General features: G+C 36.5%; 1 protein-coding gene across 8 annotated transcripts in view; it reads right to left on the bottom strand.

Annotated features, from left to right (window-relative positions):
- Nucleotides 1-4,534: 4,534 nt before the first annotated feature.
- The window catches only part of RHOT1 (ras homolog family member T1), a 56,722-nt gene continuing 44,110 nt past the window's right edge, over nt 4,535-17,146 (bottom strand). For 4 of the 8 annotated variants that reach the window (XM_046675286.1, XM_046675280.1, XM_046675281.1 and 1 more), the window contains 3 exons: nt 16,327-16,449; nt 7,075-7,218; nt 4,535-5,632 (listed from right to left, as the gene is read on the bottom strand). In XM_046675286.1, the coding sequence (XP_046531242.1) occupies nt 5,515-5,632; nt 7,075-7,218; nt 16,327-16,449 (385 nt within the window). In that variant the 3' untranslated portion in view covers nt 4,535-5,514. The remainder of the gene's footprint in view (nt 5,633-7,074; nt 7,219-16,326; nt 16,450-17,146) is intronic. The other 4 variants (XM_046675283.1, XM_046675284.1, XM_046675285.1 and 1 more) reach the window with 2 other exon arrangements.

Below are 17,146 nucleotides of genomic sequence, written 5' to 3'. Positions count from 1 at the left end.
CCTTAAGGTTTGAATTTTATAAGAGGAAAGGAAAGACATTAAAGAGTTTGTTCTTTTTTGACCAAAATTATGCTTACGCATAATTTTTGTTTTAAAAAAATTAACCACTGTTAACTTAGTTATCCAAACAGATTGTGACCTCTTTGAGGGCCAAGACTGTGTATTGAACTACTTCGACCCCCCCTCCCCCTCAATGTCTACTGCAGTGGTTCTCAAATGTGGGCATGCATCAGAACTATGGGGTGGGGGGTTGTTAACACAGATTTTGCTGGGCCCCAACCTCCAAGTTTCTGATTCAATAGGTCTGGGGTGCGGCTTGAAAACTAGTCCTTACAAGTTCCCAGGTATTGTGACTACACTTTGAGAAGAAGGGGAAAAGTAAGAGATCTGAGAGGGAATCAGGAAAAAGAATAAGTGGATGTGTGAAGACACAATCAGCCACTTATGCTCTACAGTCTACAGAAGAGGCTGGGATGGAGGGGGCTGAAATGACAGAAATCCCAAAGGCAGATTAGAGAGCTGGGATAGAGGGGGCTGAAATGATAGAAATCCTAGAGGCAGATTAGAGAAGCAGAGATAAAACGGTTAAGTTAGTAACCAAACTTTATTCTAGAAGTTTTCCCCTCTATTTAAGTCTCTGTTCCAAGGCATTTTTCCATTTATAAATAAAAAGTGAAAGGTTTTTTTTTTTCAAAATTAACAATTTTGGAACAATTAAACAAAAATCATAAAGAATGCTTTTAAAAGAATAGTTATATTTTACTTCCTTCGATGATCTATATCTGAAATAAACATAACCACAGAGCCTGCATTCCTCTAAATAGACACCATCAATTACCTAGTGACAGCCACCAGAAGCGAAGGCAAAATGCCTTGGAGGAAGTGAAAGTCTTCCAGAAAATTTGCTTTGCCAACTTTAACCCTTTTTAGCAATAGAAATGTCAAACTTTTTAGTGTTTTTTCCCCCTTTTTTTCTTCTCTTTTTTCCTAAGCCAGGCTTTTAAAACTGAATGTACTGTGAATTTACCAAAAGTATAAAATCAAGTCAAGTCACTAAGGGCTGACCCCTGCAGTGGCAGGAGTACTGAGCTGGAGTTAGGACACCTGGGTTCCAGTCCCGGCTCAGGTACAGACTAATAGTGTGGCTTCAGACAAGTCACTTCTACTTTTTGTGCTGTTTATGCTATGAGAGTATGCAGTTGGACAGATGACCTTTGTGGTCTATTTACGCTCTGAATTTTCACTTTAAAATCTAAAGAAATAAGAACCATTATCACACTGTCATGGCACAAGGGGGTAGATTCTCCAGATAACTAGAGTCCAAACCAAACATTCTTGTGGGAGTCTCTCACCCTCCAGGTGTGTCAATTACACAAGTGGACAAAAACCAAAAACCAACATGGATGAAGTACCAAAAGAAGAGCTCCAGGCGAATGCTCAGAGGAAGCTGGAATTAATGTGAGCCACAGCTTGGCCAGGGCACCATGTTCGGGTGAACACCACCATCAGTAAAAGTGGAACAAATCCAACACCTCCTGCAGGTCTGGCCTTAGTCTCCCTGCATACAACACATGACTACAGCAGTTGTAAGTCCTTCCTAGTTATTATACTTTTTCAAATTCCAAAACAATCAGGTAAAACTTTTTAACCACTAGTAAATGCTGCTATGCATTTGCTACTATAATTTCATCAGTTATCCCAGAGGTTGGTCAAATCCAGCCTGTTTTCGTACAGTCCGTGAACTAAGAATAGTTTCTACATTTTTAAATGGTTAAAAACATCAAATAAGAATGCTTTGTGACGTGAAAATTAAATTCACATTTCAGTGCCTACAAATAAAGTTTCATTGGAATGCAGTCATGCTCATTTGTTTACATATTGTCTACGACTACTTTCTCACTATGATGGAGTAGCTGCAAAAGTCTCAAATATTTACTATCTGGCCTGTTACAGAAAAGTCTGTGACCCATGAGTTACACTACTGCATATATACCCATATCATTCTAATAATAAACACTTCCAAAGGCTATCTATTTATAAAAGACTCATATGTAAACTATGAATACGAAAATACTGAAAGAGAGTAAGTGTTCTTGTGGAATCCGGATTTTTCAACCTATGAAGATAACACTGGCAATGCCTCCTTGTGTGCATGCATCCAACAAGCAGCTTTCAAACCCAGAGGGAACGACAATCTCTCAATTTCACTGTCCAGCTTCTGTAACTGTCTGCACTAAAGGAGAAGATAAAATCTACAGAGCTGAACCCTATCATTGGAAAAAATCCAGCTAGGAATCAGAATGGCACTATGAAGTTCAGAAGTGTTTCCTAATGATGTCAAAATCTCACCCTCTAGTAAGGTGCCCACACTCTGAACCACAAATAACTGGGACAAATGGTCTGACAAGGGCGAGTGTGCCATGGGAGCAAGGGGACCAAGTTTCTGAACTTGGGATGCACTAGAGAAATCTGAGGTACGTAACTACGATCCTCACAGGTCAGAGGAATCCACAGAGCAGAGGGCCAGACGAGTTAACAGACATTTGCTCTCACTGATGGAGACTTTTGATAAACACAGTTACAAGACGAGAATCATTTGCAAGCTGAGGGGAAGTGGGTTACTGGGACTATGAATCTGGGGATCAAGGTTTTGGAAAGGTCAGCCTACCTGCCTGGAGCATTCTCATACTGTAAACATCATATAAATTTAGCATCTTGATGTATGTTTTCTCAATAACTACCTAGTCCAGAATCAGCTTCCTAAAACACAAGGACTATTAAAAATTAAAGGATGATGTCAAATAAATAAATGTATCAACGAAAATTAGATCACATACTTATTTCTAAGATTTGCACATATATTTCAACGACGCTTTTATACTGACTTTTACTAAAACAAGTCAGACAAAAGGAGCATCAAAGCTAACATCAGTTGCCTTCTTACTGCCTGTTGCAGGAAGGATTTATGCTCTACACAGAGTTTGAGCACTTACCTCTATTTTCCCTCTGCTATTCATTATTCAGGTGCCTTCTCTCAGGTCAGAAAAGCTCTCATTTCATTCAGGACTAGCTCATCAGTATACTTTCTCTTTGGTGGCTTCCCCTGACAGGTGATGTACAGATATGCACAGATATCCAGTCCTCCTAGCTCTTCTTCCATAGGCCATTTCAGAGTGGTTACGTGCTTCCCAAACTCCTAACATCAGAGCCCACTCCTACTGTACCATTTAAAAGCTCCAACAATGCGGGACATTGCTCATTTTTCAGTCAGACATGAAAGAGAAATATGCAAATGGCAAGAAGCAAGAGACCCTTGATGTGCTAAGTAGGACTAAGTTACTACACTACGCCTTAGGCCTTCAAACCTTCCAGTGATGTTTCTTCACATGGCTGTCTCACCATTCATTAAAACATTGCAGCAAGCAGCCTCAGAATTGTCCATTTAAAAGATAATGCAATTGGGGCAAAGTGAAAGAGTTCCTTTTAATCCTCAGGTTGCTATTTTCCTCATTTTTCCTTACTACTCTTATAGCTTGCACCTTCTGAATAAATTGTAAAGCCAGAAGAAGCCTATTACTGTATTCATTCACATATTTCCCTACATTAACTAGTCCCTAAGGTGGATGTGAAATAAAGAAAAACATCTGCATGTGCCCGTAGGTTAAAGAGGAGAAATCAGTGAGCACTCCCTCTGCTAACCAGCCTGCCTGGACTGACTGACAGTTGAGAAGGCTGCTGGGCTTGGCGAGAGAGATGTGCCAAGAGCAGGTGAGAAACAGGGCAGCTGCCAGTCTGTCTTCTTGTGAATCAGACACGTAAGCTTCAAATGAAAAGAGAGAAAATCTAAATATATAGACACACCACTTTTCACCTCTTGACAAGTTACCTTCTTTCCTCTGTTTCTCACAAACACAACAATCTATAAGGCAGATTCATTTAAAATAATATTTTCGTCTGAACAGCGAAGAACTAGGAAGGAAAGAATTTACTGTCATTAGAATCTGTATATCGACAGATTTATTTGGTAAATTGGAAAAATCTAAGAAAATAATGGCAATGAAGAGTCCCCAGATTTCTGCTTACTTATCATTTTCCTCAAATTTAGAATGAAAAAGTGGGGAGGGAGACAGGGAAGTATGCAAGTAAATATGGCACATAACATTTTACAAGCTTATTGCTGGTAAGTTACGCTATTAGAGCTGCTAAAGGAGTACAATCTTATGAGAAAACGTCCCTCAGAACAGCAAAGGGGAAAAAGCCACGTTAAAAGAGAAAATAAACATGTAATCATTGAGAAGCCACATTAGTTAGGTAGGTGTAGGGGAAAACAACCGGCCTTTTCTAAGAATAGACTTCCTCACAACTTTAAAATAGATTTCCTCATATATACAAATCACACTTGTCTTCTTTCCTAATGAGTACTATCTTTTTGTATAAAAAATAATTTTCAAGGTAGAAAGATAGAAACCAGAGGATTTCACTCACATATGTACAGAAATATTTACTTTGTAAGACAAAAAACTCAAGATCACAGTATACAGTAGTTATTTATTTTAATACTTGAAAAGGTCGATGATGGAAAAAATAGGTTTATCATGAGAGTTTATATTGATTAGATTTATTTTACCATTTAAAAAAGTGCTGCTTCTAGGTTATCCTAGCCAGATATAGAACACTTCATGACACATGCAGCTACTGTAATGTACTATAATAAACACGGCCATTATAGACAGATTTACGCTTGGGAGGAAATTCAATAGTAGCAATGGTGACTGTTTATTTAAACTAAAAACATTGATAATATACAAATCTTTTTTCTCATTTAATTGAAAGGGCTATAAAATTCAACATACTGACCAAGGAAGCAACATAATCACTTAGGTCACGCCTCTGCTAATTGCCTTTAGTTTACTCTTTCCTTAAAGGAGAGACTCACGCTCAGCTATACAATTCTCTAGACTGCACGATGGCTTCAGGGCTGGCCTACCACAAGTGACTGAAGTTGTGTTGGTAAGCTGACACTGACTCGTTTTGTTTTTAAAAACGGAGAGAAAATGGCAAATTGTGCCTCATGTACTTAAAGAACCCAAGGATCATTCAGAGTAAATGAAATAAATAAGTGATCCATGGGTAAACACAATCTCTGCGCTGACGTAAACCTAGGAGAGTGAGCCAACTGAGCACTAACAATACCACGGAGAAACGTCTAGAGACATCATTTCTAGAACTCAGTTTGGGAGACCATGTCTTGCCTGAATATGTACATTATTTACAAAATATTCCCTTTTGGCCTCTGAAATTTAGCCATTTTAGTTTGGCTGTTAAGCTGTTTCCATATGCTAGCCAATACTGCAGTTATAACTATCATTAAAATACTCTTATGCATGAATTACAAATATTAATAAAGTAACTCTGCATGTATAAATATCTTAATATTTCTAGCAGAATTTAAAGCATTCAGAATGTACATAAAAGTATTTGTTTTTGGTAGGGTCAGTATTTTTGTATTTTTAATCATCGTTGTTTCAATAATGCTTTGTACATAGCAAAGCCCAAAACTGCAAAAACAGTAGCACCAAAACTTGCTCGAAGCCAAAACGTGGAGCTCTTGAGGTCAGCTTGTGTCACGTGCCTGTAGTCAGAAAATATAATTAATGTTTAAAACATGATTAGTATGAAAATACCAGCTATATTAACAGTCTACTTTTAGGGAAGTATTAGCACACTTGTCAGGCTAATTGCATACAGTAATGCTTACCAAAAACATTTATCAATAAAGCCACATGTACAATGCTTAGATAATCATTATCTTAAGTCAGAATGCAGAAACTAATAAAGACAAATGTCTTTAAAATTAGCTACTATTTGAGAGTAAACAACATCTGAAATTTTATACATTTTCTTCACATGGGAAACGGAGAACTTAGACAAATCAACCTACCACTTTTTTAATACCACCACAGTCCTTCAAATGAGAGGTAACAGATATCTCACAATTTTGAGAGTCAATTTCATGGAACTTCATGTGCAATCTCCTGTCCCCAGGAACCGAAAGCTATCTTGTAAGCAGTTAAGCGACAAGTGACAATACTTTTCTAAGAGCAATGCTAAAATTCCACTTTGGAAACATTCAGCCCCATAAAAATTTACCAAAAAATTCCAAAGGGGGAGGGGAAGGTTTACCAATTTGCATTAATTTGGTTACTGTTGATTCAAGAAGGAAAGAAAAAAAAAAACCAAACCCTGGTATTAGTCAGACAGACAGGCAGTGACAATGGTACCAACTAAAGGACATAATGTAACATGATGGACTGAAAGGCAGATGACATAAAAGAAGCTGTATTATGCATGACAAGAACAGGGACAGCCTGTACCACAAACTGAGTTTGTGAGCATGCTCAGTTAATAACACTGCTAAGCACCCTTGAGAGTCTCAAGTATGACAGCTTACCATGAAGAGGATAAAGCTTTAAAGCAAAGGTTGGAACGTTTTAGTCAAGCGTCACTGAAGTTTTAGTTACGTGAATACAATTGAGGAGTTGTAGAAAACTTACAGAATTAACAGCTTAGAGAGACTGTCCAGTTTAGGTTATTTTACAGCTAAGTTAAACAAACAGATTTGAAACAAAAGTCAGACATCATTAAAAGACCAAGACACTGCCATATGCAAAAGAGTTAAGGGCCAAGAATATAAATTGTACAAAACTACTCGCCTCAGTAATAGTCGAAAGAGTGAACAATCAGATTAGTTATCACAAAATGCAATGTGCACATCCCTAGAAACAAGTCGACAATGCAAGCCAGGGTGCTCCATGCTTACCACCACGGCAAAACCACACACGGCACTCCAGTTTCTTATCTTCCTTGAGCTATTTTTTTAAAAAATCACTCCTTACATAATTGCTATTTTACAAAGCAAAGTGATAACACAGGCTCATTCCACCTTGCGAGTTAGTTCTTCCAACAGGCAATGTTTTATTTTTTTCAAAGTTAGGGAAGGGAATACTTAAGTTTCAGTTTTTCCAGCTGGAAAAACTCCAACAAGGCCAACCTACTGGTTGTGAGAAGTGTTACCTGGCTTCAAGAAAAAGTGGCCCATGAGATGACTCCATGAAGATGGAATCTTCTACAGAGTGGACGGCGTGCACCTGGTGGGTAATACTGCCTTCGTCGTCTGCCAACAGCATGGCACCCCACTCAGCTACCCGGGCTCTTAACCTTTATGCACATGCACACAGTTTGCAGTTCATAGCAGAGCTCACAAAAGAAGGGGACTGAAAATAACATCTCTCAATTAAATATCCCACACACAAACTGAGCTGCCACCTTATACGATGCATCTCATGCTTTCTATATTTAAAATAAATGTATTCTATAGCAAGCTTCCAAACTTAAAAAAAATCTCTCTCTATGTACTCTTTTAAGACTCACATACAGGCAAGGAAACCTAAGGCTCCTACATACATTCTCTATGCATCCCTCAGAGGCTGGTCTTGGTATATCCGAAACACTAAGAGAAGCCCTTGAAACCAATACCACAAGCAGCCCTAACAATATGTGGTGACCGTAGTATTCATTCAAAATGAGGCTAACAACTATTAGCATGAAGTTTATAGATGCTTCTAATTTCAGACTACCAAAAACTACAACAGACATCTGTAAAAACTTAAGTCCGACACCCCAAACTCCTAGACTGTCATGGACCTATGATGCGAGTCTCAAAGTTTACAACACCAAGTCATTAGAGACATACAGAATTTAAAGTGAGAACACAGCCTAAAAGTGTGTAAGAGGTTTTGCCTCAGCTTTGGTTTCTCTGTGATTTTCATGCGTATTCACTGACAAGATTTTTTTTTAAATTTTTAACATTTATTTTTCAATTTAGGGGAAGGAGAAGGTTAGGACTAAACTAGCTGTAACCACATTAAAATCAGGCAAAACGATTTCTCATAAATATTCTTCAAGTATGGAATCTGTTTCACACAGCTCCCTCTGTTGTATTTTATTAAGTATTACCATCACGAAATAATATATTCTGACTGACTTTACTGCTTACTTTTCTTTTGCATTTCCAGATAGTAATAATTATTTTCCCCAAGCTATAGTACAGCCTTCAATAGGCAAAACAACAGTTCCCATTTATCTAATACATGAGAAATAATATAGACACATGCTCAACATAGAGCTAGTTTAAAACTTAAGGCAACTATTAACTCATAAAATACATTTCAATGACTCCATCAACATTACAGTAGTTGTTTAAGACACTTTTAGACACGGAAAGCTACCTAGAGAACTATTTTATGTCTTCACCATGAGCATTTAAAAGCTGCACTGACCAGGCTCCATTTATAACAGAGAAAGCATCTATAAGGGACGGCTCATTTGCCCGTCCTTGGCTAAGCCACATTTGCTAATTAGCTAACTGACAACACCTGAAGAGAGAATAGTGCAATCTTAGGACCCTGTTGTCTGTAAGTATCAGGAACTAAGCAATGTTTGTCATTTCAGGTCTCAAGCAGAAGCAGAGTAACAGTTTCATAAAGCTGCTCCTGAGTTCATTTCTAAACCTCAAGCAAAAATAATTCTTCTACAGTTCAAAGTATAATTCTTTCAAAATGACTCATAAAATATCATCTTAGAATAAATTATAATATTTGACTGCATACTTTTTTGTTCCTCTTAAAGTTTATTTTTCTGACCATTAAAAAGGTAATATATGTTCATTATAAGACGTGGAAAATAAAAGCAGGAAGGAAAAAAAATCACCTAAAGTTCTATCACCTAAGGCAACTAATTAAAATTTGGGATACTTCCTTTTAGACTTTTTCTATGTATTTCTTACATACCTGCAAACAACATGCACAGTTTATATCATTTTACATCCTTTCAAAAACTTACTATTACATAAAGGCTTTTCCATAAATTATGGAAACATCATTTTAAATAGCTGCATTCCATTTCATTCTTCTATTGGTGGCTATCTCCATTTCCTGGTGACTATAATGAAAGTGATGAATATCTTTCTTCATAGGATTTTTCTCTGTGTTTAGCATAGTTTCCTTAAGACAGACTTCTCCAAAATGAATATTACAGGGTGAAAGATGTGTGTGTAAATTTTTTTTAATCTATTGATATACCAGAATCACCATATTTTCCCACTCTATATGGAAAGATAACTTAGTTCAGCAGTATCTCTTTTTAGAACATAAGACACAATGACTAAATACTAGAATATAACCTTAATTAAGCTTTTGAAGCTTTTTAGAACTTTTCAAGTTCCTAGGTGGAAAATTCCTGTGTGTTGGATGCTGGCTTTCCTTCTTAGGAGTGCTGAGGGCCCATATGTCAATCAGATGACAAGTGCTTCTCGACACAAGTGTGGGTGCCAACCAACATATTTGGACTTGGGTATTATTAAGGCTGCTCCTTAATAAGGCAGAGAGAAGGAGATGTTTCAAAATTCAGGCAATAAAGAGTTAAACTAAAAACTGTTCACGTGAACAGTTACACAAGGTGTATAACAGACTGACCAAAATTCCTATGAACCTTTGCACAGAATGCCTTAAAAGAAGGCATACAAGATGCTTTTGATTAACTCTGCAATTTATGGTGAAGATAAGAACAATGAACTAAAATATTTATTGGTTCAATGTATTTCACCAATAATAAGGAAATGTTACCAATCACAATATTTAGAAATATAAAATAATCAAATTCTAAAAGGCTCACTGGAATTAAACCTATTCTAGCTATTACCAAATAGGGTATTTTTAATATTGTTTTTTATGTGTCACAGGACTTTATATCTGGGGTATAAAACTACATTGCAGAGGCCTAAAAGTTTGCAAAACTTAGAATTTGAGGAAGGGGGAGAATTCAGAAAGGTCCAGACAGAAATTAACCTTGACTTCGACTGCAGGCTATTATGCAGAGGAAAGAAAAGTTCAGTAGAGCATACTCAAAAAGAGCGAGACTAAGAGACTGGAGAAAGAGTAGCTCCACCCACACAGTCACTTCCCACACTTTTCAGAAATAAACTTGAATTTCCTATTTTTCATTCTTCTCCTCTCACCGTTTCATCCTTTTCAAACACAACTCAGAAGTGTACAAATGCACTAATACAGTCTTCTAATTTTATAATTCTATCTATATATGTATCTCAGGTATGAATTTTTAAGTTAACACTTTGAAACAGCTTATTTTACTGTAATGCATGTAACCTAAAGTTACAAGGGCTTATAGATATTATATATAGCTTTTTCCTATTTGCAGTTACATATCTCAAGTTGAAAACTGTACTGAGGTCACCAAAACTATAGTTAAGTTTTCTGGTTTTAAATATCTCATTTTTTAAAAAGTCTCCTGGATCTCCCTGCTTTTATTCCTCAGTGTTTCAGCCTGGTGAAGTATTTTTTTATATTTATTTCTAATAAAAATGCCATTACTCCTAATAAAAATTTTACTAATAATTCTCCTAACTGAACTAGTAGGCATATTTTAAATAGATATTTCTCAAAATGGGCAAAGAAATCAAAATACAGTGTCCAAAAAAGATGAACTGTCACACAAATCATAAGAAAGCTGTTAACTGAGCATGCCTAACTAGTAGCATGATTTGGAAAAGGACACAGGTGCACATCAATGTCAAGAAATGCTTCACCAAACATTAGAAGATCAAAATTTCTAGATGATCGTAGCTACATGGGAAACACATAATATCTACATGTTAACCACTGATACTTAAAGATCTGAATAGGCAAACTTCACCTTGTCATGTCCTTTAATATACTAATATACTAACCAAATGGCAAAAATTTTTCAATTATAAGCAGCAGCAGCTTACTTAATGAGAATCTATAACACAAGCTCTTATATAATTTTAAACGTATGACTATGTATCCAAATTCAAAGAAAAGCCTTGTAAGGACCTTTATATAAGAGAACATAGCAGTTTCATATGAAATTAAAACACGGGACAGACTTCCGCGGATACAATATTTTACTATAACACAGTATCAGAATCTCTATAACATTAAGATTTCTAGGAACCTATCCTCTTCATAAGGCGATCCTATGAAAAGGCAGTTCATTTAGGTGTGATGATAGTAAAATCCTTTCTTCAAAAAAAGGGCTCCTATATTAAGTAACATGATTTAAAACTATGTAAAGGAGCAGCTTAGGTGATCATTAAAGCACTACGGGCAAAGGAAGTAAGTCATTAATGAATGGCTTAAAATAAATGTCACATACACCCAATTTTAAAAATACGTTTAAAAACACAATGGGTATGATGACTGTCCATCACCTTTGGGTCTCTGCAAACACTCAGTGTGAACTATGCACATGCTTGCCAAAGTAAAATGCAGCTACCAAACTTAAGAAGTAACATGAACAAATAGTTTATATGGTTAATGCAAATAATACAAATGGGATGAAAGAAATCCTAAAACTAAAATATGCATCAAAGAAAATCACACCAAAATAATAAATTATAAAATAAACATCCAGATTAAATTATAGGTTAGGAGAAGTGGGAGGATTATACACAGAAACCTAGCTGGGAAAAGGATGGAGAGGAGTTAAAAAAATGACTAAGCGGCACAGACAAACAAATGAAAATGAACACCTAAAGGAGGAGACAAATTAAATTTCACAGCACACTACAGTATAGCGACATCCTCATGCAAAGTAGGAGTACTCTAAGGTCAGAATAATAAATACTTAATAAACCAAAATCCTGGGTAGTTCAAACCAACAATCAAGCTCACTCCTACATAATCATTTTAACACTTTCAGATTAAAAAGTATTTACATATTAAAAAAGTTATTTTCCCCAGCAACATGATTTACACTATTTGAAATAAAACATTGCCAAAGATTAAAATCATCTGACCACGTTAATCATCTTCCAAATGTATTTAATTCAAATAATTCCAGTTATTCAGAAATTATTCTCAAGAAGAACATAAACCTATCCAGATCTGAAAGGTTAAGCGATAATTACTAAAGAACAAAAAGCTACATGTCAGATACAGAGTTTCTCTCTCACATGTTGAAATCAATATACATTCAATTAAATTGGAAAGAAAAAAAATTTTATTACTGCTTTCTACCTAAACTATGTAGTGTCAGCAAATATGCTCAAAAAAAGGGACAATCTTTTCTGGTGAAAGACAGATAGCTAGGGAAAAAAGGAAAATTTCAGGAATGAATCTGCTGTAACTGCCTAAGTATAACTTAATTAATTAGGCTTAAATTTTCTCATGATCAGGTTATAGCACTTCCTTTTTTAGCACAAGGGACTACAGTAGTTGAAAATATAACCAAAGTTTAAAGAAAAATCTTTAACAACAACACATTTAGAAAGATACTTAAAGGGAGGTCCATATCTTCCTCATCTTCACTATTTTGCCCCAGCTCACAGCAGGATCCTATCTAAAGCAGGTACTTAAATTAAGTATTTGAGTGAATAAATCAAAGGGGGCGGGAGAGGTAAAGGGAGAATGTGGTCTCAAACATGTATTATCTCTGGAAGTAGTTTCTAATTCAGTGACAAAAATGTTTACAAGCACACAAAAACAATGTGCTAATTTGAGACCAACATGTGTGCACCAACATTTGTCTATTAATATCCTTGCAGATATTTAATAAAATGTTTTGCTTAAATAAAAATTTTAAAACTGCTGTTTTAACAAACAGTTCTAAATCGAGAATTAAATAAGTTCTAAGTCACTAGGCATGACAGATTTCTAAAACCAAAGACTTCAGAGCTAGTGTTGAGTGAGAATTCTCCCCAGTGAATTACAGTGAAAATTTCTTAAACGCCTCTTAATCAATCAATCCTTTTTCTGCTTACATAACAGCAAGATATCCCCAGCATGGCAAACCAAAGGTCCAACCAGCAAAGGCTGCCAAGCCCGAAAAACAGGAGGGAAAGGTGGTTCCAGCCTTATCCAGCCACTCCGTAACTTTTTCAAATTTTTCAGGAGAAAGGAGTAAAATTGGAGGGGCAAAGGGTCTAAGAGACATTTTCATTGCTTAGGTATACTTTTTTTTCCTTCATTTTCACAACTCTACACTATATCTAAAGACGGAGGTTGCAAACTGGTGGCCTGTAAACACGCTTTGTTTGTTCTGATTAGTACTTTAAAATTTAATTGCCATTACTCAAATATCAGGAAATTTCACATAAAAATCCTGATTTCTAGCGTCTCATAGAATCAGAAGATGTGGTAACACCAGGCCTGGACAACAACAAATGGCCAAAGCCGAGTTGTGGCTGCGTCTTTCGGGCAGGGCCTATCATAGTCCCCACCTCCCTTACTTCTTATCGTTAGCCACCTTCATTCATTTACACTATTCATTCAGACCTGGCAGGCACGTAAGTTTTGGGCCTCCACTCCACCCACCTTATCTACATCCTTTTGTAAACCAGAAGAAACTTCAATATAGAACTCCTAAATTTCTACTGTACTTCTACAAAATAAATTATTGAAATACTCCCAGGGATCAGGAAGGAGTCCTTTGAAAGGTACACTAGTTTCCCTCCTCTGTTTCATTCTTTCCATTCTTGATTACCAGATGTCAGTGATGCATGCTGACATTACGATTACATTACTTCTAGCTTACAAATGGATATGACAAAATGTACTGATTTCGAGGATCACTGTACAGAGTAATTCACTATGAACAAGCTCATCCATTAATGCACACCCAACCTATTTCATTGGGAAGCTGACTAAATCAACCCAAGAATAAAATTATCAAAGATGCAGACAATGAATCAATCTGCAATTATGGACAATTAAGAGCTTCTAGAATAAATTAAATAGTTCATGATCAGCAATTACTAGGAGCCAAGGTGGGTTCACCAAGAATAAGACATCAAATAGATACCACTTCCTCATTAGGTAAAATTACTACATTAGCACATCAGAGGAATGTGGTAATAATTATATATTGATTTCAAAAAAGCCCTCCATGAAATCTCTTGTAAGATAACAAGGTAAAATATGGGCTGGATAATAAAATATTCTTAATTGACAGAATAATCTTTCCCCAAGAATCCTGAACCCGTGTCACCGGGAAAAGGGTTCTCCAGTGGAGAAGAGTAGGGCTTCCTCACTTTAGTTCTCTCTCTCTCCAATCTCTGAGTGTTTAATATTATTTTTTATCAATAACTTGAAAGATACAGAAGACAGATCTACCAAATTTGCAAATAACACAATGCTGAGAGAGAGAGATAATGGGACAAATGACAGAAATAATGTTTGAAATGACTGAGCTAGAACAAATGGATCAAAAAGAAGAATATGACATTTAATAGAGATACATACGTATCTGCATTTAGATTCAGAGAGTCAACTAAAAATGTTAAATACACAACTAGAGAGGAAGGGACACTGCCTTAACAGCACTTCATATGAAAAAATTTGATTTCAATTAACCCCAAGATTAATATACATCAACAGTGGGAGGGGGCTGCTGAAAAGTTAATTCATACAGTAGACAGGTGCCGTCCTAACTGTGGAACATGACTGCCCACCGTTCCAGGCTAGTCAGACCACACTTGGAGCACTGTTCTACATTCTCAGTGGCACCTTTTAAGAGGTACTCTGAAAACCTACGGGGCTTTCAGATGAGGACAACCAGGAATGATGAGGTCACTAAACCATCTAATTTAAGAAAAGGCTGGAAGAAATGGGGATGTTCTACCTGGAGAAGAGAAAATTAGGGGAGACATGATGGCCGTCTTCAAATGTCTGAAGGATTGCTATGTTGAAGAGGGAGTAGAATAGTCGTGTGTTGTTCTAAAGGGCAGGACTAAAACTAAAGGAGAGAAAGTTACAGGGAAATCATTTTAGTTAAAAAAAAATAATGAAAAGCAAAGCAGAAGCAAAACCCCTCTCCAACGAGGAAAGCTATCAGCAGATACAGAGCACTCTCTCAGAACAGCTTGAGGAAGGCAATCGAACGGGAGGTCAGGCCAGATGAATTCCAGAATCTCTTCCAACTCTACCATTTCCGACACCAGAGCTCCTGAGTGTTGTTTGGTTTGAACTAGCCTTACATTTTCTCAGACAGTTGTCATGAGAGAATCTGCCTGTGTCACACTACTTTATAAGATGCCATTCAAAGGACAGAGGCAGAGCTGTACAACCAAATGAGCGTGGTGATCCCCTCAAAGCAGTCACCTGAGATGGCTGCATTCTTATTCCAGAGCTGCTAGTGCTCAAAACGTCACTGAAACTCTTTTAGAATGCCTTCAAAGTCAGTTTCTGACTCATGGACGACAGAGTCTCATTGTTTCATAGCCACATCTGCTATACTGCTGGTGGATACAAACGACTCTACTCAGGTGGTATAGTCGGAGCCTAGCCCTCAGTGAGAGTCCAACGGTAAACCAAATAACTGAGCCATTTCTAATCAAAACCTATTTAGCTTGATCATCTGTCTTAATCAAGCCTAGCTCCCAATGACATCTGAATGAGTTTAAAAAACTAATTTATCCTTAGACACATAAAAATTTGACATCAGGTACAAATTAATATTACATAAGTTCTTAAATGCTCACAAAATGTAAAATCAATTTGAACAAAGGTAGCATGACCAGAATAAAAATATAACCTTCCAAGCTCATTGCTTTGAGGGGATATATACCTCCTATTTCTCTGTTTTTCTTTCTTTTTGAAAAACATATTATTTTCTAGGCATATTTCATGTTTTGGCTCAATCATAAAAACCTCAAAAACTAGGACTACAGATCTTTTTTCTTTTCCATATTCCTTTGAATCTTTAAAGTTGCTTATTATCCTCATTTCCAGAACCTAGTTTCTTTCAAATAAACATTCCAGGTCCTTATAATAGAGAATGTTTTCAAACCTAAGATACTGTTCACATTGGTATGGTTTTAATTAGCTGTATTATGTGAATGTCAGCTGAGTATACTATAACATTTGGGATCAACATTTCTTTTCCTTACTACCAAAGTCCTAATTTGGTTTTATAAGTTTCAGCCAAAAGATTTTAATCTCCCTACACATATTATCCTCTAATACGAAAGATACCTTAACTCCTTTAATGAAAAAAAAAATCCAAAAGCTTATTTCATAGTCCCCTAAATATATCTATTAATTTAAAAACATTATCAAGGATGATTCCCAAACTAAACATTGTCACCACAGTGAGAATTTTAGTGGAAGTTAGTTGGGCATCAGTCAGCTTGTTGTCTTTGTAGTGAGTATCTGTATAATAAACAGTTATCCACTTTTTTCTTTTGTATTTTAACAGAATGCCTGGTACCCAGTAAATAAAGTTAAGAACCTGTTAAGAACTGCAGTGAAGATTTTGTTCTTTACAGATTGCAGCAAGTCTGAGTTGAGGAAGTTCTGACAGATGCAAAATGTACACCTGTTGCAGGTGCACATACAGCGTAACCGGGCATGGCTGCGAAAACACACAGAAGGACAGGAGTTGAGTTCTTACTTACAAATATGGCACAAGTCAGGGTGTGCCAACTTAAAAAAATAAATTTAGGCATAAGCAACACTAAGGAAAAGGATAGTGTGGGGCATGCTAAAGTTGTGCAGAATTCCACATTTACTAGAAACAAACAGCAATAGCTCCCTCATCCCTCCCTACAGAAAATCTAAGGAAAATTAGCTAATACTTTTGCTATTTTGGAGGGGGGATGGAATTACTAATATAAAAGTGGAATTTCAGTGGAATAAATATGCACAGCAATAGATGGCACCCTCATCTAAATTAATGAAAAGAAAAACTGAGTAAGCCATAGCACCCACCAAAAGGACAAGGTTTGCCAGCATTTAAATCATCATTCCCTCTTCCTCCTCCTCCCTCAGCATACACACATGCCTGAAAACCAGGAAGGAGAAGAGTGACAAATACACAAAAGAGTCAAAAGACAAGTATACTCAACCCTGAGAAGATATGGACATCGTGTTTAATTCATTAAGCACCCTGGCTCCCAAAGGAAAACAAAGTGCTTCAGAAATTTCCACTTGAATAAATTATGGGGTTAATTTCATCTGCTATTATAACACAGCAGCCAAGTATGATAGTATGAAACTCTGGGTAAGGATGCAAAAATCAACAATGGATCCAATTGATAGTAGACAGGAAA

The sequence above is a fragment of the Equus quagga genome, chromosome 11 (genome assembly GCF_021613505.1).
Source record: "Equus quagga isolate Etosha38 chromosome 11, UCLA_HA_Equagga_1.0, whole genome shotgun sequence".
NCBI lineage: Eukaryota > Metazoa > Chordata > Mammalia > Perissodactyla > Equidae > Equus > Equus quagga.
This window is presented reverse-complemented; position numbering and strand designations above follow the sequence as displayed.